Genomic DNA, 26,745 nt, shown 5'->3' on the forward strand with positions numbered 1-26,745 from the left:
ATAAGAATATTCCTCGATGAATGTTCCGTTCGCTTATAATCCGTAATGATTAAACTGACCGTGTTAACCTTCCTGCCGACCTGGATGGATCTTGATTCCGTTACAGGCCTCCTATGGTACCGATGAAAGTAAGCTTTCTGTGAAAAAGAAATAATGTTCATTGTTTTCAAAAGTACAATATATCGTTATTATATATGGATATTCATAAGGATATAATATCGATAGTGGGAAATATTGTAATTTCTGATTAAAGTACGTTTGATGGTATAAAATAAAGCTTTGAAAAAGAAAAAAACAGAATTTAATCTATTAAAAGAATGTAAACTGATATGAAATTATATTTTTGATAATATTGAAGATTTAGAGGGAATTTAATTTAAATGTTGATTTCTGTTTTAAGTAAATATATATTTTAAAGGATAAAACGAAAAGATAAGACGATAGTATGTGTGTAATTGTCATTGTTTACTGATGATATTAATTCAATTAGAGAGCAGTAAGTTTCGTGAAGTCCCGTTTTAAATGTAAGAAAGTTCATACCCTGGGGATCTCTAATCTGTTGCTTACATATTATATGTATATGCAGATCGTTATATATGTAATGGTACATAAGGATTATGATGTTTTCGTCGTTATCAGGAAATTTATTGTGGCTCTTTTTATAATGCTGCAAGAACAATAAAGAAATGGCATAATTTATATAATAAAAACATGTTTTTCAAACAAAATTTGTCTATAAAATTGATGGATAAAATTTAATACGGAAATTGAAAGATCACATTTTTGAAAGATTTTCGAAAATTGATAATATCTTGTTGCACTCTTTGATTTTGTTCATAATAATATAATTGGACAGTAGGTTAGTAACAGTTAATAATGAGCAACAGAGATTTAACGACTTAGAACGGTATATAACAATCTTCAAATGAGTCTACATAAAATCAGAAGAACAATATTATTTCATTTTGTACACTTTACATTCTCATGGATTCTCATTTGTATTGCAATTAGTCCTAGTATTAACATATTTGCTACCTACTGTTAATCATTGTTGCATAGTGCAAGCTTCTTCTTATATTTGCTAACAAGATTGGCAAAATCTACTTGTAAGGTATACTAGATTAAAATGTTGGGTCATATTGTTTACTTAATTTTTTCCATTTAATGTTTCCTGATAAAAAAAATATACAACTAGATTTGTGAAATATTAAATAATATATATATATTGTAAAAATTTGATATTAGAAATATACAGATTGACTTTAAGCAAAATTTTGATTATTAATTGAAATTAATTAATCAAAACAAGCAATACAACATCATTATACAACATTACAATTTCAATACACAATAAATTAAAGTTAATATGAACAATGAATTAAAAATTCTAATATTATTATAATTGAATTCTCAATTCATTGAATTTCTTAGGAATTATTTACGATATCGTATATTTTAAAGTATTTACATTTTAACAAGCAGATCACTCGAGATTTGAATGAATACATTTGTTGACTTCTAACTAAATTTCACGGATATACGAAAACCGATTAATACTAAAGGGAGAATTTCATTGGTGAATTACAGGGATTGATTTATTGACTGATGGTCGAGATTTATTACATAAAATTTGTATCGGTAGCTCAACATTGTAAGCAATGAGAAGAATAATCTATTTATTTCATTATTATGCTTGGAAAAATGATAATAGATATGTAACTAATTTATAATTAATATTTATTATAATTAATTTAATTACATGTGGACCAAAGATTACCTACTTCTTTAGGCACAGTATCATTTTTATCCGAAATAAAGTATGTATATTACATTTACATACATTTACAAGAATTAAAATCAATCTAACAGATATTAATTTTTTTCTAATTATGGGACCATTAAACAGGTTAAAGAAACGGCAGTTATGTATATGTTGTTGCATCGTCAAATTCGTTTAATTATTAACTTCACTTTCTAATATCTTTATTTTCTTTAGTCAAAGAATGATAATAATGTAGATACTAATATACTTACGTTTATCACAAGGAAAACTTTTAAATACCAGTTTATGATGTTTAATCACTAAAATTCAAATTTCACGATTTGACATATTGCGCCATATACGTATTCTATTGAAGCGGGAAATTTAAATCCTATAAATGAATCAAATATTTTACAATATTCAATAAAATGTAATAAAAATAAATAGATATAAGGAAAAAAATTGAAATAAAAATAGAAAAGATTAATAGTAAAAACTCATATAATATATGTATTTTTCTGTATGCATACTTTTTGCTAACATTTGTAAAAAAGTCAAGCGAAAATTGTATAATGAAAAAACAACATATAGCAAATAAATGATAAATCATATTATCAATTAATTAATAATTCCAATATTCTTTATTGGAAGAAAATTTACTTTTTTAAATAAAAATATAAAAATGTTGATGTAATAATGTAATTATAATAATCTTACTTGTGAATTAATTTTAGATAAATATATAGAAATTTGTAAGTTTATTATTAACAATGTAATTTTTTATCTTTTTATTAATCTTCGTAAAAAAATTATGTTTATCTTAAATTAGCAGTTGATTCTATTCGAAATATTTTAACACTCTATATATTTAGTGAAGGTACTGCTATTCATGCTTGAAACTTAAAATTCTAAGTAGAAGCGAATATCAATAATTTATTACACCTTCATATACGCATTTAATAGTACGTATTTAGTTAAAGTAACATATTAATGATTAAAATTCAAAACTAGTTAAATTTAATAGACAATATTATACTTCCTAACCTGTATAACCTTAATTTATTCTACTTTACGTAGGATACATTCTGAAAAGAAATAATCAAATATCTTTCAAAATGAATAAATACTTGGATCTTGCAAAAACAGGTACCAGTTATGCCAAACATATGAATCGTTTAAGTAATCGAATATTTGGTGAAGTAACAAGAACGACTAATAAGAAATCGATGAAAGTAGTGACATTATTTAGCGAAAAACCGATAAATAAGCGACCAGAAGTTGTTGATTATTATCCACGGCATGTTGAATCTGATTTATTAATGAAACATCTTAGGAATTATGGATTATACAGAGATGAACACGAAGATTTTAAAGAAGAGTATGAACGTTTAAGAGAACTTCGTGGCAAAAAGAAATGGATTCCTCCACCATTTAGGAAGTAATAAGTTATTTGATTTGTTTAAATTCAGTATATTAAATCAAACTGTATTTGTATAAAATGTATTTCATATAATACATGTGCTTACTTAAATACCAAATGTTATGTATAAATAATAATGTAAAGATACCAAAATACAAAATGAAAAAATAGGTATAATTTTTTAGAATATACAACAATAATATTAGAATAAGAAACAGCTTCAAAATTAAGTGGTAATAACAATTCAAAATCATCTATTTCTATTTGATCCTTATTTTGTTGTACTGTAACTTTATCAAATTGTTGAATGTTGCACAATAATGATTTATTCACAGCACCATTCAAATTTCCTACAATTTGATTCTTATTTTGAGAACTTCCAATTTCTTTATATTTATAAATATTACTACTTGGTTCTTTTGCTACATCTAGATAAGACATTTTATAGTAGCCATCGGAAGAAGATGCATTTTTATTGTTAAAATTATTGGAAATAGATTGATATAACTTATTCCAAAAATAAGATTTGTTCATACTTTCTATAGGTACCTCTTGATACTTTATTGCTGTCCCAGTTTTATTATGTAAATGTATTTTTGTATTACCTGGCCAATAACTTATTCGTGAACCTAATTGTAAAAGATCTGAATGATTCCATAAACTATTATGTATATTAGTGTTTTCTTTAAATGTACATTGTTTTTCATTTAATTTGGTGTTATTTTCCCATTTTTCCATGTCTTTGTTATTAAAAACTAAATCATCCATCCATGCCCTAATTCCAAAAGTTATACATTATAATTCAGTTTCAAATACATATGCGTCAAATTTTTATTTCTCTAATTTAAAATTTTATGCAAACTGTTGGTAAGTTTATTTTTGAACTTATACCTAAATGCATCGACATCGATATATGTTGGAAGATCTCCACATTCTAAAGAAAAGTTTGTCCAAGATGCAATTCCAACTAGAGCTATCTCATGTTTTTGATTCTCACATACAACTGGAGAACCAGGATTACCAGCACAGGCTCTCATTTCATCCTTAAACTCAACCATTGTACAAAATACATTTGTGTACGTTGTATTTGTTTTTATCATATATGTACACATTTTCCAGGAATTAAGAATTACTTCATAATATAGAACTGGCTTAGCTAGAACTTTTGAAGATGGTGCAACATAACTTTGCCATCCAAATATCAAACATAGTTTGTAATCATCATCATATTTGACAGGCACAACCTTAGGTAGGATTATTTTATTATGGCACATATCAAATGGCTTAGTAAGTTTTAAAAGAGCTATGTTATGATCTCGATCAGGAAGAACAGAATAAGCTTCATATGTGGGATATATATATGTAGCTTTTACAGGTAATGTCTGTTTAGAGTCAGTTCCATTTAGTCCAGTTGCAAATAAAGTAATGGACTGTATTAATAAAATTAAGATATGACTATATATATATCCTTTTCTTAGTGTTAGGTAGAAAAAGTATCATACATTTCTCTTGTCTTGCACACATTGCGCTGCGGTTAAAACCCAATCTGGTGATAGAAGTACTCCACCACATGGTGCTACTGTTTGAAACTGTATCAACCAGGGAAACTGACCATCTTGAGCTCTTTTACCTTTTAATAGTATACCTTTATATTCTTTCAAATTTATAAAGATCAGAAAAAATGAAATGTAAAATGACATATTCATTAAAATGAAATAAAAAATATAATATGTGTTTGAAATATATCTTATTTTTATGTAGCTACCTTCAAGTTAATACTATAATAACTTAAATTAAATATCCATGATTTTTACTAAATGTAAAATTGTTTATTTAATTAAAAGGTAAGTATATTAACATAATAATTATGGCAATCATAGGGCACTATTTATATTATCTATATATCAAGTATAAAAAGATGATATTAAAATTTTTAATAGAAAAAGCTGGCTTTAAAAAATATTATTACATAATATTATTCTACTTGCATTTTCTAAGTCACTTTATCTTTTTTATATGTTGCCATTAATTTTTCTATTGTGAATTAAAAGTGTTTCACTCATGAATTATAGTAATAACAATAACAATAATAATGATGATAATAATTTTTTGGAATAGTTTATAGTTCTTCTTTCACATCATTTTCTTTGTTTTCAACTTTTGCAACTTGCATCTTCTTTTTCTTTTTCTTTTTAACTTCACCACTAGTATCACCTTTCTCTTTCAGACAAGAATCATCATCATCCTTTAATACTCTTTCTGAACACAAATACCTAATAGGATGAAAATCATATTATGTAATGGAATTAAACTCAATAAATAAAACCTAAATATAAAATATAACTAATAATAATAAATTAGTACCTAGTTAATGGAACTTTTCCTTGATAGTTATGGTACCAGTCTTCAATATCAGACTCGTGATTTTCAACTAAATCTTCACATTGTGATTTTAAAGTAGTAATTTCAACAGATGGTTTATCCCATAATTCATATGGGATTCCTAGATCAACTTTGACACCTTTATGCCTATGTAAATATAATATAATTATTTCTAATGGTACTTTAAGTTCGAACTCCTTGTTTTTAAATTATAGCTTACGCAAGTCCATGAAGTGTTTTAAATGTTTGACTCATTCCCTTGGCGAATCGTGTACTATCTGTACGTTCCTTGTGAATATTATATTCCAATATACGTTCACACAGATTTTCCATACTTTCTACTAAACGTAATTCTCTAAACATAATAAAACCAATGTAAACTAGAATTTACGAACACATAGAATACTGCGCTTTTTAAAATATATTTAATATTTACGATTTTTTGTATTCCTTTTTCCTCTTGGGTGAAACATCATCAACAGAATATCCAATTTCAAGTACATCGTGCGTTTTACCGGTTTCATCTAATTTAGCTTCTAATTCGATAGCCACAACTTTGCAAACTATAACAAAACAGTGATATGTATTGCTTTCTGTGTACATTTATAAAAATTTATCAATGTACACTGCACGTATGTATATATGTAGTTACCTTCGCATTTATTTGCATATTTAACACCTTGTTCCTCTTCCGGACCACCAATTACAAGATACCAAAATAATAAATGTGTCAAAAATATTTGCGTTAGAATGTACATTATAACAATTGTAAGTTCACAAAACTATGTTAATCATTTAGAGGAACTGTATGATTATGGAATGATTCGAATTATTCATTCACATCTATGGTACTTCTAGCTCACATTTACTCATATTTGTATTTCCTTTTATTAACATTATATCAGATATATCTACAATTTTTATATGTCGTACATGAAAGAACCGGGAATAATGATTGCATTTATAATTATGGAAGCTTGGACATCATAAACATTTTAAGATTATTATTCAGTAGTTTCTTAAGGGCTTTTTCACATGAGTTGGTGCCCATGGAGCACTGAGCCATTCTATAAGATAAAGTGCGCAAAAAATTAAAGATGTTTAAGTATTAAGATGCAAACATAGCTTTTATTTAAAAAACAAATGGCTCAAAATGTTTATTATTTAAAATATATAAAAATATTAATTTGAAAAATTTCTCTTTCTTTTTTTATGTCTATACTCTTACAGAGATCTTTGATATCTTTGAGATTTTCTTCCTAAATCTTCGTTCAATCATAAATCAAGTTTTATCCCATCAATCAAAAATTTTCTTACTTTCTCTAAATATCTACTATACAGATCTATTATCTGAAGAATGATACAAATTTTCAAATAATGTTGTTTTTCAAGTTTTAACTTCCTCCTAGCTATATTAGCCGCATCGTATACTTGAACAATATATAGATATGTTTCGTGCTATGGATGAATTGAGTATTCTAAATTTTCTAATCTACATATCTATAATCATTAAACATAACGCCAACAAAGCCAAATTCAACTTATATATATTTGAGAGCAGTACCAACAGTATACATTTCTATATTACCAGATATTACATTTCGTCAAAAGAAAACAGTTTTGTTAGCAGTTAATTTCCGGCAACGAGTGTTTAATAAAATGGCGGTGAAAACAAACTAATGTTTTGTTGAATGTATACAAAAATTTCATTGATACGGAAAATTTAATTAATTTATTTGTAATATTATATATCATACATTAATAACAGTAAAGAAATTGTGTCGAATATTCTCAGTATATCATAAAACAGCAAAACAGAATTTTTCATTGACTAAATTGATTTAATTTTGGAATTTTGTATATTTATAACTTACAAATTCTTAGTAACTTATTATTTATACAATATTTGCAATATTTATACGATGACTGCAAAAATATATCAACCAGATCAAGAATTAGAGACGAAGGTTAAAAAAGGTTAGGATTCTGTGTACTTCTATCACCGAATACGTTTACATTATCATTAATCTCATTTTTTAACATTTTAGCAACTGAACGTATATCTGAAAACATGCATATAGTTGCAAATGAACCATCACTTGCATTTTATAGACTTCAGGAACATGTAAGGAAGGCATTGCCTCCTATGGTGGATAAACGAGTAGAAGTGCTTACACTTCAACAGCAACTTTTAGGCAGGTGTTATGATGTAGAGTATGCTGTAAGCGCTATTAAGACAATGCATGGTGCTGGGAAGAGTTTTGAGAACACTTTAGAATTTATCAAGAACGCTATATTTTTCAAACAACAATTAAAGTATGAAGAACAGCGTAGGCACAAGAAAGATGGAAATAGAGATTCTGTATACAAAAGACTATCTGCACACATTCCTACCTTAGATCATTTACCAGATGAAATATCTGATGTTGTAAGAGAAACTGCCAATAGGGTAGAGTCTATGATGAATCATGCCAGATATTCTACTGAGGTTCAAAAAACAAATTGAACTTCACAACTGACAATTTAATGTATTGAAATATAATATTATCAAGAGATATAAATGTGGATATTGTAAATAATAATTGATTTTAACTATAGACGAATAACTTGTTTATAGTTAAAAGATTATGTAAAAAATGTATAATGAGAGTGAAATAAATTATTGTTCTTATGTTTTGAGAAGCTTAATATTTCAATGTTTCTTTTTATATTTACAGCCTAGTTCAATGTTACTAAAGCTGCTCGAGGCTTATGAAAATATATATACAAAAATATACATAAGGAAATATAATAAATTTCAACGATATTTACATACTTATATTTACATAGTCTCGCTCTTTTCGAAAACTTCTGACGGAAACGCTTATTGAAATGACTTTCCTCTTCGCACTATTCTATTATTCGTTGACTCTACGCGGGAAAATAATTCTGCGCACTCAGATGCGCAGTACCGTTGTGACTTTCTGGCATTTTTCCATGTAGCAGCTACTACAAATCTTTCTGATTGGTCGTGATTCTTGAAAATTAAGTAAAGTTGAATAAATTAAAAATCAAAGGAAGTTAAATAAATAATATTTTTCTTTAACCAGCAATGGATATGTAAGAAATATTAGAGATGCAATACAATGTATAAATTTGTTTTCCTTTTTATAATAAAAATTAAATATAATTTAAATATCGACTGAAAGTATCGATAGTTATCGATCAGTATCGAAGTATGTAATCTGGTTTGAAAGCTATTTAGAGACCGCCAAGTTCAGTAGATTCCTTACCGTTAAATACACGTGAAGAAATTATACTTGACTTTATAGAACCCTTAAAAATGTTTTTCTCGGTACTCTTTGTTTTATTTTGTGTAACATCGGATGCCTTAGTACACAGATTAAATGTTCCCAGAGTTTTATTGCCAGTATTTAATGATTTTGCTGTAAATTTTACACTTGAAGTTACTGATGGTGCTTGTTATAAATGGTAACTACTATTTCTTTTACAACCTAGTTTTATTAATTTGTTATTTATTTAGTTGCAATTTTTAGTATTAAAACTTAAATCTTTTCAATTTTTCATTCATATGTTTAATATTTTATTATTTGTTCAAGAGTAATTTTTTTCATGAACTTTTCACTCTCCCACTCTCTCTATCTCTCTCTGATTGTACTATGATTTTCGATACACCTTGTTATGGTTTTATATTTAAAATTAAAAATACATTTATCAATAGGTCAACATCACGATTAGATATTATTCAACTAATTCCCATAAATGAAAATGTTGAGAGAACTTGTTCTTCTGCTATATTGATTCAAACAATAACGAGAGAGTCCAACAGAAATACTGCAATAGTATTAGCAGAAGATGTTAATAATGGGCAATTTTTAAGATGTGATGTTATAGTAGATGTGATATTTTCTTTAAATCTTGTGACAACTACCAGAGAATTATATATAGAGGAAGCACCAGAAGCATTTGAAGTTAGAGCATACGATGAACAAGGTAAAGATATTTGATAAAACCTTATATATTGCATTATATAAAAGAGCATTTATATTTGTCAATATTTAAGGTTTCCAGCATTGTATTAATAATATATATTGAGCATCTAAAGGGTCTTCTATATACACTACTGATCGTCTGAACATTCCTTTAAAGTTATTATTTTAAAGTTTGTAAGCTTTTAAAACATGCATAAATTTTGATTATAATATGATATGCTTTTATAGGAAATGAATTTACTACTCTTGCTGGTGTCGAATTTCTTTGGAGCATAGACAATGCTGATAAGCATATGTCAGATTCTAAGGCACCAAATGATATTTTAAGATTTATGACTTATCAAGAATCACATTATGAAACTCCACCAACAATTGCCGCATTAGATGTAATTGGTAAAAAGGGACATATCGTACTGCTAGAAGGAATAAAAACTGGCACAGCAAAGGTATCAATGCATTCTATACAGACGTAAATATTGTTGTACTTTCAAATGAAATAAAATATTTAATTATAAATAAAATATATAAAGAGGAGAAAACATTTTTCATTGCAGGTTTCTGTGAAATTAACTTATCCAGAATATAAACATGTTCCACCAATAGAAGTTGAATTAATTGTAATAGCCAATCTAATTATCATTCCATCAGACACAACAGTTATGGTATATGATAGTTTTAAATATAAAATAATGCAAGTAAGTATCACTATTATTACGCATGACATATTTTGCATATTAATGTTGATTGAATTATTAATATATTTATAGGCTCGTCAAGGTCGTTTGGAAGAAATAACTTTACCATCTAGCCAATACTACTTAGAAGCAGAAAATCCTAATATATTAGAAATTGATAACGATCGTGATTTTGCATATGCTAAATCTCTAGGACGTACCAAAATATTCTTACATGATAAAAATGTACGTGATGAATATCCCGTTATTTTACCATCTGCTACAGTTAATGTAAATGATGTAGCGTATATAATGCTTGCTGTTTTACCCAATAGAAATTGGGGTTTAGTACTTGGTCATACTCACGAAATTGTTGTTGAATTATATGATAATAAAGATCATAAATTTCACATTGGAGAAGGTGTTGAAGTATCAGTGAAATTAGATGAACACTACTTTGAACCAAAGATGATAACACAAAATGGCACTTATATTGTTGGTGTGCCTATCACATGTGGAACAATGACTGTTGAAGCTACCCTCAATGGTATAATTGATAAACATGGTAAAAAGGTGTTTATTGCTTCACGTCCTACTACAAGAGCTGAGCTTTTGATTCATACTCCAGTTACTATACAACCTAAGGTATTGGCAGTTCCATGGGATTCTAAGGCTAAATCAAGGTTGTCATTTATATTACCATTATTATATGTAATACATCATTCTTTTTCGTTAATAATAATATTTTTATTAAATTTAATATATGAAATTTTATTTTATTATTATAGGTATGACACTGTACTAAACGCAAGTGGAGGAGATGGATCATACGTATGGTCAAGCAAACATCCTTCTATAGCAACAATTTCTCAAAATGGAGGAATGAGAATTTTAACAGCAGGTGTAACAGAAATAAATGTTGCTATGACAAGAAATCAGTATAATAAAGACACAGCAAAAGTGTATGTATTACCTCCTTCCAAAGTAAAAGTAATTGAATATAACATGGAAGCTGCTGTAGGAGAACAGATTTATCTTCACATTGCATTATATGGAAGATTAATTAATGGAACAGACTCCAAAGAAATTCCTTTCAATGATTGTAAAGATATTAATTTTGAGACATACATTCCAAACGGTAATTTTATACAAAACAATAGTAATGTCATAGAACCTGTAGGAATTGCATGTGCCGTTATAGCAGTCACTAGCGTAGATATCGGAACATCCGAAGTAACGGTGGTATACAACGCTAATGGCCAATATTTGACTGACAACGTTACTGTGTCGGCCTATGAACCTTTAATAGCATTACATCCAAGTAGCAAGGAAACTTTATTAACAGTGGGTTCATTGAGGAAAATAGTTTTTAAAGGTGGACCCCATCCATGGTCTAACAAGCCTCAAAGTTATTCGCGAAAAATTGAAATATCTGAGGAAAAAATTGTTGATGTAACAGAACATGTAGATTCATCAGATGGATTACACGATATATTCGTTATTGAAGTAATGTGTCGTGCCCTTGGAGAGGTGGATGTAACATATAAAATTTCAAATGTTCCTCTACTGCCAAACTGTAAAAGTACATATGCATTTGAAACAGTAAAAGTGATTTGTGGTAAACCTAGACATATTTATCTTCAACCTGAATTTAAGGATAAAAATTGTCCTATCAGCAATCTTAATATAGAAAGGATAATGGCACACAGTGATAAAAATTTGAAGCTTATTACAATAATAAAAGATGAAGAAGGTAGAACATTCGATAATATTACGAGTTTACGAATTGAATGGAATTTGAAACCCTCGACTGTAGGTTCTGTAGAAATGCCTTCTAGTTCTATAGAGGAAACAATCACGGATATGAATGTTATTTTACCAAAAAGTTACTATCAAAATGTCATTTTTAAAAAACATTCTGGCACTCTTATATTAACAGCTACAGTTACGGGTTATCAAAAATATATATTGAGTAAATTAAAAATAATTCCCGAATGGCCGCCATTCGCAATTGAGACTGAAAGAAAAATCTATGAAACGCCTCTTATAGAAACTTCTATAGAAGTAGTTTTAGTCAATGATACCTCTGTTATCCCTGATAAATTAATGGTATTAAATGATCCTACTGCAAAATATTACTTGCAAGTGAATCAGGGTTCTGGATATTACGAATTTGTATTAAGTTCAGATGATATTGCAGAAGTTCGATATATAGAATCAACAAAAGCAATTAGTCTCACTCCAAAAAAATCTGGAATACTTCATTTATCATTGATAGATCTTTGTTTACCTTCAAAACCAGCTGAAGTTGTGATTGAAATACAACAACTTGCCATAATAGAGATAGAAACAGTGAATAAAATCGAAAAGGGAAAGTGCATAGTAGCTGCATTGAAACTTTATGACACAAATGGCCATGCTATAAAATTGCCATCTTTGAATGCTTTAGAATTTAGAGCAGAAATTGATAACGAATACATAGAAGTTAAACAATTACCTGCCAGTGAGCATGGCAATCCTCCTTATAATCAATTGTTGTATATGGTATATGGAATAGCAGAAGGTGAATCTCAATTAATTTTCGTCAGTAAAGGGGCCGAAAAGGAAATACAGAGTGAATCAGCAACTATCCAAGTCTTTGTTCCTTTAAGAGTTTTTCCAAAAAATCTAACAATACTAGTAGGGACTGTTTATCAAGTACAAACAACAGGAGGTCCATCAAATGCAGAAATTGAATTCTCTACACAGGATAATGATATTCTGAATGTTGGCTATAACGGTATATTTGAAGGAAAATCAGTTGGACAAACAAAAATTATTGTTAGAGCCATTGGTCTTAATGCTAAAGGCAATAAAGTTATTTATTCTGAGGATCATGCTGATATACATGTATTGTATCTTGAAGGTGTTAAAATTGTTGTGCCAACAAGTAGAGTAAAAGTGGGTGCAATGTTTCCACTTTGGGCATTTGGCATCCCAGAACATTTAACTCCTCTTATTATAGGTTCTATGCAATTACCACTAACTTTTATGTGGTCATCTAGTGATTCTAGTTTAATAACATTGCATAATATGTATGAAGGTACTGGAATTAACATTAGATACCAAAATGAGGTATCTTTGAGAGCCAAAGCAATTAGTCCTGGATTAGCAACTATTTATTTAAATGTTACAATGCCATCTAATATGTTAGCTGGTTTTAAAGGCGATGTAACATATACTACATTTATAAAAGTTGAAATTTTTGAGGAATTGCGTTTAATGCATTTGGGACTACCTTTGGATGCACCAGTGATACTAATGTCCCCAAATTCTGTCTTAAAATTAGAAACAAATCGTGACAAATATGGTTCAACTATTTATAAAGTATTGTCTACTGTACATGGAAATGATTCAGTGGATTTACAGGCTTTAACAGTTGCATCTAAAACCGTTACTATTGATAAAAATGGCATCATAAAAGCTGGTGAAAGTATTGGAAAAATAGTTATTTCTATTACAAATACTGAAGCCTATAATTTGAAACAATCAATAACTGTTATTGTTGAAGTAAGATTTATATTATATTATTAAGATGTGAATTTGATTGGGAGTTTAAAAAATTTATATCTTAATTATTTTATTTATAGGTCAAGCCTATTCATTATATGATGTTGTCTTTAAAATCAATCTTACGAATTCGGAGTGGAGAAGAATTAAATATGTTACCCAAGGGTATGGAATTGGATTATATTCTTGAATATTATGATAATATTGGAACAAAGTTTCATGCTGCTGAGGTTGATGCTAAAACTATATTAAATCGGATTGATCTCGCATCATTTACTAAAGGTTCCGAAAATGTAGTTACTGCAAAATTTATTGAAAATGGAGACCTTGTTGTAAAAGCATACAATGAAAGATATCCTAATGCAATGTTTGATTATGTACATATGATGATTGGTGATATAGTTTTCCCCACAAAGGTAATTTACATGTTTATTTTATGTTAAATAAGAAATTTTGAATCATATACCATTTAAATTTATAATGTATTATAGACTACGCTAACAGTGGGCGATATAGTATGCTTTTCAATGCCACTTTTATCTTCTGATGGTGATCCAGGTTATTGGCAATCTTCTGCTCCTGAAATATTAACCGTAGATCCTATTACAGGAATAGGTCGAGCAAAAAATATCGGTTATGCAGTAGTAAAACATAGTCTTGCAACTCACATGCAAGGTGAAATAGAAGTTCACATTCAACCTATTGCAAAGGTACTACATTCAGTGAATCATTTGGAATTATTAATCATTAATATTTTTTCGAAGATTGTACATGGTATTGTTTTGTACATACAGGTATCAATTGTCCCACTAAGAGGTCGAAATATTACTGGAACTGAAACTTTTAGTGTTCCTGTTGTACTTAAAAGCAAAGATGAACAAGTCAAAGAAAACAATATCCTATCTAGAGGCTTAGGTGGTTGTAGAACATTTAGTTTATTTACTTTAAATTCATTTCCCTATACCTGTAATATACAATTTGTTTCATCAACTTCATCTATCGGAATAAAAGACTTGTTTCTTGTCAAACCGCGATTTGATATTGCAACTGGTACGTTTAATTTGATGTTTTGCTGCATATAACAAAATTTACTATTATTTAACTTTACACAGAAATTGTTTATTGTAGGATTTTATTATTGTGATGTAATCCCAATGGGTTCTCCAAACATAATTTCTAGTACACTCGAAAGTCGTATTCAAATAAGTGCACAAAGTAAAGACATTGAGGCTGTGCCTTTAGAAGTTACGTATCTCCCTCCTGTCTATGTTGATGCCAAAGAAATTATTTTTATTAATACCCATTCTCAAACCATTCCAACAGCAACACTTGAAATATATGGGTTGCAATCTGTATTAAATCATCTTACTGTAAGTTTATTATTCTATGGAAATTGAAGTAAATTTTAAAATACGATTCATTTCATTTGTAATAAACTTCTATAGATTGATGTACCAGATGGAATGACTGTAAGTGCTCGACAGTATATTTCAAAATCTACAATGCAATACAAATTGCGTTTGATGCATAATCAGGAAGAAATCCAAGGTCAAAAAGTTGTTATTGTAAATGACATTACAAAGCAAAATATATCCGTGAGTAGATAAAAAAACATCAACTTATCAAACATCGTAATTTATTGTAAATAATAATTTAGTTTTGTTTCTGTAGCTTTTTGTACGTGTAACAAAATATGAAAATTTCATACCATTATCTGGGATCCACTGGGTAGATTATATGTACTTCCATCGTTATACATTCGGAACATTTGCTGTTGTTGTAATTACATTCTTCTACAGTGAGTCTCTTAGTATTTCATATTGGTTTTAGCTTATCGTATAAATATTTTCTTACAATTTTATCTTTATATTTTGTTTTACAGTATGGAAGAATAAAATATCAAATGTTGATTTAAACATAAAGAATAGATCAGTTTTTGGTATGTATTTTATTTTAACATAATTTCTATTCATATTTATAATAAATAACTGTTTAACCGCAATTTATCTTTTTGTAGCTGATAAATGTCCACCACAATTAAAAAAGGTTAGCACTCCATGTTCATCTCCGTTAAATAGTACGACTATGTCAACTCCAAGGAGTCCAGTTACGCCAACAAGATTTACATTATTTTCTGCGTTTAATCCTGTATATGGTGATCCTCGTGGACCTTATTCGGCAAGTAAACGAAATAGGTCCTTGAATATGACACAATAAAAATGAATAGTTTCAATTTAAAGATACGTTGTACAGTGTACTTATACTAATTAGATTTGTTTCTAAAAAAAACATTTCAAAATAGTGCCTTATTGTCACAACTTATCATATTTTATTTATATTTAAAAACTAATTTTTTATGTTGTTTATGATCATGATATGGTTTTGTGTATTACTATTAGATGTGTGTATGTGTATAGAACAGTGTACATTTTGTAATTTACTATTAAATAACTACGTATGTAGGCCAATGTACATACTGTAATATATCATTTGAAATATATTATTATATGTATATGTAGAATTTTTTAAGTAATTTAATTCCGATCTAATGGAATTTATGTGGTGCTATCTATGAGATAAAGAAGGAACGTAAGCTTTGAGTGTATACGAATAAATGGCAGCACTCGTCTGTTCTTAGATAAGGCGCACATTTCTGTGCAACGAGGACAGATAGAGAAATTATTAATTCCACTTTTCACCACTGCGTGGTGAACAGTATTTCTACATTCAGGAGTTCATGAAATATTTTATTTCGAAAAAAACTAATTAAATGGGTTAATTTGTAAACTTTTATGATTGTTTCTTCCAATTTAAGTTCTCAGCTTTTTTCCAATATTCCATTTAATCTACCAAATACATGAATAAAGATTTACAAATTTCATTTAATAGATCGAGATATTTGCTTGAATAATATTTCATTTCTCGCAAACTATATTCGGTACTTGGATCAAAATTGTACCTGGAAATAGTTAAAAGCATCAACTTTTAATACATACGCGTAGGATGTAAATTAATTGCGTGAAAATGTAAAATTTATTTTCTAATTTCGACATCGTCACTGAGTATCACTCCTTATCTCATCATGACGATACCTCCTTTCATATTCTATGTTCCTGTTAACATTCCTCGATTTTCAGCCAAAAATTATATTCTCGATAGATAATGATCTCAATCTGATTGCTAATTTTTATTGCTTTGGTTAATTTTTGATGTGATAGCTCCTTGAAATTATTAATAAAGCATAATTTACGCACATTATACGATAATCTAATACATATTATTATTTTATTATGATGTAGGATATAATCATAATTAAATACTATTTAAACTTATTAAAAAATTATCATGATGGGCTATTTCTTTTCCACCTTCATATCATTCAAATATGAGAATGTTAGGAAAAATGTTTTTTCTTAAAATTAAGTTTATTTTAGTTGATAAAAGGGTTGACCAAAATGAATTTTTCTTCTTCTATCTTCATGATATATTTTCTTTGTTAAAGGGTTTGAACAGATCTTTAGTATATACAAAAGTATTCATATACAAATAAAGCATTATAAAATTAGAAAATAAAGTACGTGTAGACTGAATATTGAACTAAAATTTTATATATTCATGTATGATTCCAATTACAGTAATTATGCAAGATAACTTTCTTAGTTTAAATAATATTGCACAGTATTCTATGTTAGTGATAAAAAGAAATTGGAAATTGCATGTAATGTTACTTACAGTAAAATGTTCATAATCTTTTTAATTTTCTCCTGTTTTCTTCCCCATTCTTTTGTTTAAAAACTGAAAAGATTATTTTATAAAGTGTTTTGTACTATACTTTTTTCATATTTACTCCAAAGATGTACATACATATGTATAATGATATTGTTCTAATCAGTTTCTTATATTCCATATAAACAATATGTAACATGATCCATTAATCAGACTATTTTCTCTAAAACCATCAAAGATATCACATATCTCCAATTTTTGCACTGATTATGTTTCAAAATATATAAATATATGTTTATTTAGTTCACATTTATTTAATTTTATACATTCTAATATTTTTCTTATCTTTTATTAAAAATTTTAATGAAAAAGGATGTAATTGTATTAGATAACACACAAATACATTAATATGTAAGAAAATGGTAGAACATTTTATGGTTCTACTTTTGTAATACAAAAGAAAAGTATAAAAATGCTTTACAGAAGTGTGTTTAATATAATAAAATAGTTCTAGTTCTGGTAAATTATCTCTGGAATCATGTCCATGTGTTAGAAAGTATTTTGAAAGAAATAATATTTGATATCCTCAATGGTTTTAGAAAAAGACACTTTGTAGTACACTTTACTTGTTCCCGTTGTAACTAAACCTTAAGAAAACTCTTTGTTTATATATGATTACTCTACAGTTGCCTAAATGACAAGCATTTAAAAACAAAATTAATGGTCCAAGATTAGAATATACATTTTCCACAAATGAATAAAATTCCCATGCAAACATAAAATATGGTGGAAAATTGACTATTCACTGTAGAAGATAGGAGGTAACATTTGGTATAATTGAGAAAGAGATCATTAGCATAAAAACAAATTAAAAATACAAACTGAAATTTGTTTATTATACAAGATTTAAAAAAGAAATTCATCTTTCAGAGTTATTAAGTACACTAAAAACTTATCATTTCTATAAACTTATATTATACATATATGAAATCTTATATAAAACAAAAATTTAATCTGTTCTTTTGAAATGTATGTTTTATTTGTAAAAAAATCATCTAATTTTTAGCATTTCCATAAATTACTCCGTATTATGTGTAAAACTTTTTCATTTTGATTATCTGCTCCACGTAATAGAATTCACCAGTAGGCAGAAAATAAAACATTTTTAATATATTTTCCAAAGAATATAATGAAATCTTTGTATATATGTATATATAAAAAAATAATAAAATAATTTTACTTCAAAGATTCCATTGTCTCATTAGAGAATAGAAATTAGTTATAATAAAATTTATTGATGTAAAAAGAAATGTAAATGTCACTCTGTAAAAATGTTTCTCACATGAGTTTAAAATTGAATTGAATTTTGATTTAAGCAACTAAAATACTAACATTTTTAGCAACATCTTATAATGAAACTACAGTTTTAACTATTTGTAAATTAAATCTGTAATTTTGAACACTTATTTGAACTTTGTTTAGTGATTACAATAATTTGTACCATTTTAAATCTGTAATTGGATTATTCCAACTCAATATAATTGTTTCATTTATATAGATATACTATATAGATTCCATAAATTTGTTGTGTTTGTAAAGAAATAGAAACGTTTTTGCGTTTCACGTCTAATTAAAACTGATTGTTCCATTGAAGAAAGTCATTACGATACAATATCGAGAATCTGTACAGTTCCTAATAGTGATATTTTGTAACAAGTTGTTTAAAGATAGTTACATCATATCGTCAGCATATTCTTATACTACACATGTGCTTTGTTCTCTTCAACAATCTCATAGATGTAACACAACTAGTAAGTTCATAAACTTTTTAATTTTGTAATTAATCGACAGAAATTTTCACAGCTTTCTTATAACTTACTATTTAAATAATTACAAAACAATATTTTGTTATGTTAGTAAAATATTGCTCACAATCAGTCAAATTTACTGACTCTTATTAGATTATTATCACAAACGTTACATTATGAAATTGTTGGATAATGATCCCTATTACCATTTTGTACAATAAGAGTACTCCTTTATCGCTTCAAACAAAACGTAAATTTATCAAGCTTTGTTTTCTGTAGAGATATTAAAAGGATTAAGAAACGTAAATCCAATGATTGTAATATTTAGTACATGATGAAATCATGTTATAACTTATGCATGTTTTATACATTATCTTAAAACAAAAATATTCTTAGAGCCTGAAACATTCGTTTCATTTATTAATTTTACATAAACTTTTGGTTTCACTTCAGTCTTATTGATAAAAATACGATACATGTAGAAAGTATACTATCGAGACAGAAACAATTTGTTTGATTAACTCTTTATTTTTGTTTTTCTTTTTTTTTCTCAGTGACTGCATAAGCAGTCCTCCATAACGAAGTTTTGATGTCAATATATACTTTAAAAATCTGTTTTTTTTTTCAATCACTGAAAACATGGAAGCTGCAAGCATTCCATTGAAGTGAATATTGTGTTCAAGAATATGTTTCAAAGAGATTTTGCCTTTCTGTTCCTTTGTATTTTAAATATTCACAATAAACACAGTTGCTTTATATATATATAAAAGAAAAAGAAAAGGAAAATAGAACAGAAATTACAAGAGTATTGTACTTAAATCTAGAACAGTTGGAATTGGTATTTTGTAATACATAACAGAATGTATAAATAACATAAGAGAAATATTTTACAAAGTCTTATATAAAAAACATGATTAAATCACAACAATATAAACATTATCAAGGGATAAAATTTCTACATCAGGAAAATATACATCCGTACTTAGTACAAAGTAATTGTCTCGTGAAAATGAATAGCTACACAAAGTTACACAAAGCTAATGAAAGAACATAGAATAGTTCCTGACAAAAATGACTTCATCTCTAGAAAGGCAAAGTCTTATAAAACGTACGTATTACTTATATAATGCTCATCGATCGGCGGTAGCGTTTTCTAGTATTAGTTATAACAACAGGAACCGACACAGGGGCGGGAGGAGTTACGGGTGTAACAGGAGTCATCGGTGTCAGAGGAGTTAAAGGAGTTTCAGCCATTTGGGCTGAAGAGGGGGGCCTGAGCTACCAAATGTAGTTCTCGGTCTGAGGGGCTCGCATTACTCCCACACCTCCACCGAGTCTTCTGTAATTCATACAACCACATAGTTTCCATTGATTTTGTTCTGAATCGTACACTTCGATTGTTTTTAAATAGGCAGTTCCATCAAATCCACCCACTGCATATAGTAAACCATTCACTACTGCTAAACCCACCTAAAAATATAATAAGTGAATGAATTCTTTTGTTAGTAAGAAACGTATGATTTTTAAATTTATCTGCATCCAATATTATGAAATTTAAGTGAAGTATTTTTAGTGAAACAGGTTTTTACAAGAAATCAGGTTAATGACTGTTTTAAATAATAAATAGTGAAAGTTAAGGCAACTTACTCCGCTTCTTCTTGATGTCATAGCGACTATTGGACTCCAAGAATTTGTGTGAGGGTTATACCGTTCCGCACTTGAGAGTTCCATGCAGTCATCTCGTCCTCCAACGGCATAAATTAGATTATTAAATACCGCACAGCCTAGATGCTTACGTCTTGTAGACATAGGTGATACTTGAGACCATTTGTTTTGTCTCGGATCATATCTTTCTACTGTATTTAAAGGCGACTGGCCATCAGATCCGCCGATGGCATATAAATAACCGCCTAGCACAGCAACAGCTACCCCAAGCCTTCTAGTGGTCATTGGTGATACTTTGGACCATTTATTTTCTTTAGGATCATACCTGTATATAATAAATCCTTTGTTTCATTTTGAATCCTTTTAAAATTATATTAATTTGTATATTTCATATTGATACATGAAAGTAGATAAAATGAGTAAAAGCTTACAAATAATGTTCTATCATATCACAAAGTTATCATGTCATGTTATTCCTCACTTTGTTATTGTGTTTTATAAAGTAAAGAATGGAAGAGATAGCGCTCTAACAATAAAACGTGAATAACATGCATGATAAGTAGGCGAAGTTTATTTATACTTGTGATGTATAATTAGTGAAGAGACTCTGAATGAATAAAATTTGATTTTAACTATATGGCAATAAAATATTTATAAATAGGACAATTTACCTCTCAACATGATTTAAACATTGGACGCCATCCTGCCCACCTACCGCGTAAAGAAAACCATCCAATACCGCAACACCTACGCTAGTTCGACACGATGTGGTAGGTGCAACATCACAGGACCATTGATTCGTTTGTGGATCATATCGTTCGATGCTATTTAAATAGCTTTGTCCGTCGTGACCACCTACTGCGTACAACAAATCGTTCAGTACAGCTACCCCGACACCACATCTTCGTTTACTCATTGGCGCCACCATTTTCCAATCCGCAGTGTTAGGATCAAATCTTTCCACGCTAGCGATTGCATCGCCAGAACACCAACCTCCGACAGCGAATAGAACTTCACCGCGTCTGGTTGGTTTTCTGGGTCGTGTTCTAGGTCCTTGCATCAGCGGCCTTTCTTGAGGAAGCAGTAAGTAATTTTTCGCTTCGTCTACCAAGTCTCTGCATGCGTCATCGGACCGAACTAAAAGGTCAGAACCTACGGTTCCAACTAAAAATTTTGGGCTAAGGAGGGGTAGTCGTACATGTTGAAGAACTTGCGCCAAATGTTGCCTTCTCTCAGTGACATTATATTTGACCCAGTTCATAACTGCACTAAATACCTGTTCTTCTGTTCGAACATTTAACTCGTCCGAAGAAATAATATCTACTAATTGGCCAACAGGCAATAAAAGAAATTCTTCGCTTTCCATTACCTAGTTAGGAACAAAAATGTAAACAATTATTATAAATCTGATTATTAGATACATCTCGGAGAATGAAGAATACATACTTCTTGAAAATTGTGCTGTGTAAACTTGTCCGCGATTCGTAAAAGTTCACGACAAGAATGAGTATCAGCAAACGCTCGTATACCTAGACAATTAGACGGATCTAACTGGCGTTTGAGAAACTCGCAACATATATCTTGAATCTCTGCTAGCTGGAGAAGGCACGCTGCTGGAAGGAGAGTTTGAACGTTCGCTTCCTCGACGATGATGTGAGAAGTGTAACAGAAGTCTATCAATAGTTCCATCGCCATTTCATCTATGTCACGTATTGTGACTTCAGTTTGTCGAGATTCCGCCAGCTCCCCAGTAAACATCGCTCTACAAACAATACAGTTTTCACGATTTAGTTAATGTAAATTTTAAAAGTTTCAATGTTTAATTACGATTATAGTATCTTACCGGAAGTACGGACTACACGCCGATAAAATAACACGGTGAGCGAATATCTTTCTAGAGCCGACATTGAGAACAACATCGCACAATTCTCGATGACGACGAAGAACATTGAGTTCGGTGAGTGTAGCACGAGGATGCTTCTCTGAGGTGTGACTGAGGCGGGCTGGGGAAGGTGCGCGTTCTACGACCATTTCACCCATCCTCTGTGAGGATGGGGCGCCCGCGGTCGCTCTCCCCGAGGCGCCCCTAGACCCCCCTAGCTGGAGGCGCAGCGGGGGTGACGCCCAACCCCACACCGAGTCTATCTGCAACACCATTCACCAACCACCACGGCTCTCGAACGTGCCCGCACCAGGCCCTCTGATCTTCTCAAATCCCTAAAATCAAAACATTCGTTTCTTATCTGTTTGAACGATTTAACTGATCTTTAGTATCCAAATAATTTGACTTTACATAATTACATTTGATACATTGAAGAATTTTAGGTGCTATCGTGTGACTAAAATTCTATTTTCCTACGTAAACCAAAGATTGAAGAAGTGTTTGTAAATTAGTCATTATGGCTTTTCAACTATGATCATGCTATAAACAAGTTCTTTTTTATAGTTATACATAGTAACTGTTTCCATATAAATTTGACAGAATTTAATAAACTCAAATTTTACTTTTGAATTATATAACAAATTGAAAAAGCTTAGAACGAGTAGAAAAATTAATAGAATTGTGTGGTACTGAATAGAACTGAAAAGAAGACTCTTATATCGTAAAAAGATATGTATATAGATATAAGATCAATTAATAAAGATTCCAAATCGATACAGATTATTTGTAGATAATGCAATGCTCTTATGGTAATCATAGTAATTGCATGACTGTTTGTAAATAACAACATAACCCCAGTAAAAACATATAGTAACAACTAATAATGAAATTAATGTTTAAAATAATATCCACAAATATTAGAAGTCACTTTATGAGAAAGAAACATAAATTTTTCAAGATCATAGTACGATTAACTTATCTTTAACTTAACAGCAAATTATACATACATTTAAGTTTTGTGATATATATAATAAAATCTCTTTGTTAAACTTTCTTGTTTTCTTTGTGTTAAGTAGATGAGTAAACACATAGTTCTTTTATCTAATCTCTTTATCTGTCTAAACTTTGAATGAAACTATGTTACTCATAAATTAATGTAATATAAGATAAAAGATTTAGTCAGCAAAATAAATGATTCTGTATATGCATAACATAAAGTTGGAAATTTTGCTTGAAATATATAAAAAATAGTTATTATATACGAAACGTGTTCTAAAAATAATCAAATCTTCAATACAATCTTAATTTTCAAAATAATATGGATAATACTGACATTCAAACAGATAATACAACACATTCTAACATAAAAATATATCTTTTTAATTTATACACTGAGACACTACTGCCATTATGAAAAATGAGATTTTCGTTGAGATTAAATTAACTGAATTTTCCTACGTCAAAAATAAATCATTGTTAATACAGTTTCACAATACAATTTACAAAGAATCGAAAATGTATCAAAAGTATTAATTACGCGAATATATTTTTGCATATTGAATAAATGATACGAGTTTTATGTGATATTTTCACCTTTTACACATTTATCTTAACGACGGATCGTGTAAAAGTGTTTTCAAGGAATTGGACAGCTCGTAGGCGTGAGAAAGTGATAGTAAAAACATCGTTGACACTCACTGTATGATGGATACGAAGATTTTTGACGTACGATTAAGAAACTCGATCGAATTTCTGTATAGTTTGGGTAGTTTCCCAGCTAATAAGCGATAAACAAAAATTTGATCACCGTTCCAGCTTCGTTTTTTCACGATACTGTTAAAACAATAGCATGATGTTAGATGTCGAATCAGCGTCGCGCTTCGGAACCGATACACCAGTTAAAAATCCGATTCACCAGATTTCCGTGGATGATATCACAAGGGTATATTCATTTTGATATCTTTGCTTATGATGCATAGTGCACCAAATAGCGATTCCTTCGTTTCTGAACCGAATCCCCAGGGTTACGCTCGCGTTGTGCCAATTGTGTCACTCTACCTTTGCTTTCCGTCCAAGACCAACAGATAGAAGCACTGTATTGTTAGAACTGTTCGAATCGCTGTAACCGTATCTACGCTTTCTCTTCTCAACAACAGATGGCACAACTGTAGTCATTTTTATTTAAACTTCTTTCCCGCGTATAGCTCTCAAGCAAAATTTAATAATAACGAAAGAAGATTTTATGAAAAAAATGTTTATTCCCTGTCGAAAAATTCAACATCTTAAGAAATTAAGTTAAATTAAGAAGTTAATTAACCTATAACATATTCAATAAGATTGCGCGATTAAATCACTACCAGCTTTTAGTTTGAATTTTAAAATCACTTACCTGTTGAGTTACAGAAATCACAGAATCAACAGGACCAGAAGATAGAAAAGAGTCGAGTCGATAATATTAATAGAGGATGTTTCAGTTATCGAAGACGTTTAAATTAAAAAAAAAAAAAATGAAATGTCGATTGGTTCATTGAGACGAAGCAAAAGCAAAATGATCGTCACAGATTAATAAATCGAAATTTTTATTTCTGTCTATGTTGAAATCGAGTATTAACAATTAACGATGTCGTATAACCATAAATCAATCTTTGTCTCGTAACGTAGTCAAACTTGGTTTCCTGAGACATTCTGTATGTCATTAACCATATAGTTAAGAGATTACACGTCGAACAAGGTCCACGATGTTCTCTTCGAATCTCGAAACGCGCAATCACTGTCTTCGTGTTCGCATCTGGTAAACAATGTTCGAACACCGTATCTTGGCTGCGAATCGTGAAAGCTGGCCGTGTTTCGCGGGCATCGTATCGGCTGTATCAAGCCGCTGCTTAATAAAATAGCACGGCGATCGATGCGCTTGGAGCGAAAGCGGAAAGAGCCGGTCGCGTGTCTATGGATATTCCGCTTCCGAGAACATCGGCTCTCATTCTCTGCCGCAAGATTATTCAATCATCACGAACGGGACAAATGGGGCCGTATATACCGCCGTTACACCGTGTGGATCACCTTATTAAGATTACAAGGGCTGGTTGCCTGTGAGTCGGCTAAAATCTAGGTCAACCGTAATAAGACGTAACCGATTTTTATTGGCACCTGCCATCCGAACTCACGACGATCCGCTTAATCGTTTTATCGTATCGCGCGCCTGCTATTTCTGCAGCTTGCACACAGTCACGCTGCGTTCACGGAAGTTCTGCCTGTTTTATTGCGCCAGACGAGTTGTTCCCGTTTCAGGGAAAACCGTATTGCCAGTTTAATTATTCGAATTATTGACGAAAGGATATATCGAACGGACTTTTGCTTGTGATTTAGTTCTCGGTTTGATACCGTTCGAATACCGCGTTACGCGTTGCCCATGTATTTCAAAAGTGAGCAACTGCTTGGAAGCTTACGAAAGAATTATTTACCAAATTACCATTTGAATTATTAGGAAAGAAGTTGACATCAGAAGGGTAGATAAAAATATTTGAGTATTTGATAGGTTGGTAATAACTGAAATATCGTATAATAAATATATTAGTCACAATGAAAGATTCTACTTGCTCAAGGTTTACTTGCTTGACTGTGGAACAGGTGTCGCTTGAATATACGTAATTATAATTTCCATCGCGGCAGTTGCTCCGTTTCTTTAAGATACTTTCGATCAGTTGATAAAAGGAGATATAAATTAAAATTTTACCGGTTTTCTGCACGTAATATATTTCTAATTATCGAATATCGTGCTTTTTACGTCATCAATTTGTATTCCTCCTTTTTTCAAAAAAGTTGCAATTAATTGTTTTTAACCGGAATTTGGTAGATTGTTTAAACGACGTTTAAAAAATATAAGAA

General features: G+C 29.7%; 6 protein-coding genes and 1 long non-coding RNA gene across 12 annotated transcripts; 3 read left to right on the forward strand and 4 right to left on the reverse strand.

The window, feature by feature from the left end:
• Positions 1–389: 389 nt before the first annotated feature.
• Positions 390–2,939, reverse strand: LOC122574585. The gene is made up of 3 exons (XR_006319107.1): positions 2,807–2,939; positions 2,035–2,153; positions 390–667 (listed from the first exon to the last, which is right to left on the reverse strand). It is a non-coding gene; the product is annotated as an uncharacterized LOC122574585 (long non-coding RNA).
• Positions 2,570–3,356, forward strand: LOC122574581 (28S ribosomal protein S33, mitochondrial). 2 transcript variants are annotated; one of them, XM_043742302.1, is made up of 2 exons: positions 2,570–2,724; positions 2,840–3,356. In XM_043742302.1, the coding sequence occupies exon 2, from the start codon at positions 2,878–2,880 to the stop codon at positions 3,202–3,204; it is 327 nt and encodes a 108-aa protein (XP_043598237.1). In that variant the 5' UTR covers positions 2,570–2,724; positions 2,840–2,877; the 3' UTR covers positions 3,205–3,356. The 2 variants fall into 2 exon arrangements, with proteins under 2 accessions (XP_043598237.1, XP_043598239.1); XM_043742304.1 differs by having other exon boundaries at positions 2,573–2,724; positions 2,909–3,356.
• On the reverse strand, positions 3,303–4,667 carry LOC122574583. The gene is made up of 2 exons (XM_043742306.1): positions 4,074–4,667; positions 3,303–3,957 (listed from the first exon to the last, which is right to left on the reverse strand). Exons 1-2 carry the CDS (start codon positions 4,454–4,456, stop codon positions 3,303–3,305), a joined length of 1,038 nt encoding a protein of 345 aa, XP_043598241.1. The 5' UTR covers positions 4,457–4,667.
• A 410-nt stretch (positions 4,668–5,077) lies between these two features.
• LOC122574579 (protein canopy 4) lies at positions 5,078–6,514 on the reverse strand. Its single transcript, XM_043742300.1, has 5 exons — positions 6,217–6,514; positions 6,001–6,127; positions 5,785–5,919; positions 5,547–5,711; positions 5,078–5,455 (listed from the first exon to the last, which is right to left on the reverse strand). Exons 1-5 carry the CDS (start codon positions 6,320–6,322, stop codon positions 5,302–5,304), a joined length of 687 nt encoding a protein of 228 aa, XP_043598235.1. The 5' UTR covers positions 6,323–6,514; the 3' UTR covers positions 5,078–5,301.
• Positions 6,515–7,157: 643 nt separating this feature from the next.
• Positions 7,158–8,307, forward strand: LOC122574580 (BLOC-1-related complex subunit 8 homolog). The gene is made up of 2 exons (XM_043742301.1): positions 7,158–7,541; positions 7,613–8,307. Exons 1-2 carry the CDS (start codon positions 7,487–7,489, stop codon positions 8,068–8,070), a joined length of 513 nt encoding a protein of 170 aa, XP_043598236.1. The 5' UTR covers positions 7,158–7,486; the 3' UTR covers positions 8,071–8,307.
• A 372-nt stretch (positions 8,308–8,679) lies between these two features.
• Positions 8,680–16,300, forward strand: LOC122574981 (nuclear pore membrane glycoprotein 210). The gene is made up of 15 exons (XM_043743280.1): positions 8,680–8,691; positions 8,809–9,035; positions 9,286–9,557; positions 9,785–10,002; positions 10,111–10,251; positions 10,324–10,913; positions 11,019–13,779; positions 13,860–14,195; positions 14,271–14,489; positions 14,574–14,829; positions 14,908–15,149; positions 15,225–15,374; positions 15,451–15,577; positions 15,662–15,718; positions 15,797–16,300. The coding sequence occupies exons 1-15, from the start codon at positions 8,680–8,682 to the stop codon at positions 15,994–15,996; spliced, it is 5,808 nt and encodes a 1,935-aa protein (XP_043599215.1). The 3' UTR covers positions 15,997–16,300.
• LOC122574601 (kelch-like protein diablo) lies at positions 15,709–24,924 on the reverse strand. 5 transcript variants are annotated; one of them, XM_043742339.1, is made up of 8 exons: positions 24,668–24,924; positions 23,280–23,333; positions 22,822–23,195; positions 22,425–22,740; positions 21,650–22,347; positions 20,961–21,303; positions 16,257–20,783; positions 15,709–15,977 (listed from the first exon to the last, which is right to left on the reverse strand). In XM_043742339.1, the coding sequence occupies exons 3-7, from the start codon at positions 23,133–23,135 to the stop codon at positions 20,592–20,594; spliced, it is 1,863 nt and encodes a 620-aa protein (XP_043598274.1). In that variant the 5' UTR covers positions 23,136–23,195; positions 23,280–23,333; positions 24,668–24,924; the 3' UTR covers positions 15,709–15,977; positions 16,257–20,591. The 5 variants fall into 5 exon arrangements, with proteins under 5 accessions (XP_043598274.1, XP_043598272.1, XP_043598273.1 ...); XM_043742337.1 differs by having other exon boundaries at positions 24,559–24,924; XM_043742338.1 differs by having other exon boundaries at positions 23,272–23,333; positions 24,559–24,924.
• Between the last annotated feature and the right edge of the window lie 1,821 nt (positions 24,925–26,745).

Source organism: Bombus pyrosoma, linkage group LG14 (assembly GCF_014825855.1).
Source record: "Bombus pyrosoma isolate SC7728 linkage group LG14, ASM1482585v1, whole genome shotgun sequence".
NCBI classification, from domain to species: Eukaryota; Metazoa; Arthropoda; class Insecta; order Hymenoptera; family Apidae; genus Bombus; species Bombus pyrosoma.

Excerpts from the sequence above, each read along its gene's own strand:
- LOC122574579 (XM_043742300.1), bottom strand. The coding sequence starts at position 6,322 with ATGTACATTCTAACGCAAATATTTTTGACACATTTATTATTTTGGTAT. Across the intron at positions 6,128-6,216 it reads ATATGCAAATAAATGCGAAG|TTTGCAAAGTTGTGGCTATC; the intron begins GTAACTACATAT and ends GTTTTGTTATAG. Across the intron at positions 5,920-6,000 it reads AAAAAGGAATACAAAAAATC|AGAATTACGTTTAGTAGAAA; the intron begins GTAAATATTAAA and ends TATTATGTTTAG.
- LOC122574581 (XM_043742302.1), top strand. The coding sequence starts at position 2,878 with ATGAATAAATACTTGGATCTTGCAAAAACAGGTACCAGTTATGCCAAA.
- LOC122574580 (XM_043742301.1), top strand. The coding sequence starts at position 7,487 with ATGACTGCAAAAATATATCAACCAGATCAAGAATTAGAGACGAAGGTT. Across the intron at positions 7,542-7,612 it reads AGAGACGAAGGTTAAAAAAG|CAACTGAACGTATATCTGAA; the intron begins GTTAGGATTCTG and ends TTAACATTTTAG.
- LOC122574583 (XM_043742306.1), bottom strand. The coding sequence starts at position 4,456 with ATGTGCCATAATAAAATAATCCTACCTAAGGTTGTGCCTGTCAAATAT. Across the intron at positions 3,958-4,073 it reads ATCGATGTCGATGCATTTAG|GGCATGGATGGATGATTTAG; the intron begins GTATAAGTTCAA and ends TTTTGGAATTAG.
- LOC122574981 (XM_043743280.1), top strand. Across the intron at positions 9,036-9,285 it reads GATGGTGCTTGTTATAAATG|GTCAACATCACGATTAGATA; the intron begins GTAACTACTATT and ends ATTTATCAATAG. Across the intron at positions 10,914-11,018 it reads GATTCTAAGGCTAAATCAAG|GTATGACACTGTACTAAACG; the intron begins GTTGTCATTTAT and ends TTATTATTATAG.
- LOC122574601 (XM_043742340.1), bottom strand. The coding sequence starts at position 23,135 with ATGGTGTTGCAGATAGACTCGGTGTGGGGTTGGGCGTCACCCCCGCTG. Across the intron at positions 22,348-22,424 it reads CACAGCACAATTTTCAAGAA|GTAATGGAAAGCGAAGAATT; the intron begins GTATGTATTCTT and ends GTTCCTAACTAG. Across the intron at positions 21,304-21,649 it reads TGTTTAAATCATGTTGAGAG|GTATGATCCTAAAGAAAATA; the intron begins GTAAATTGTCCT and ends TATTATATACAG.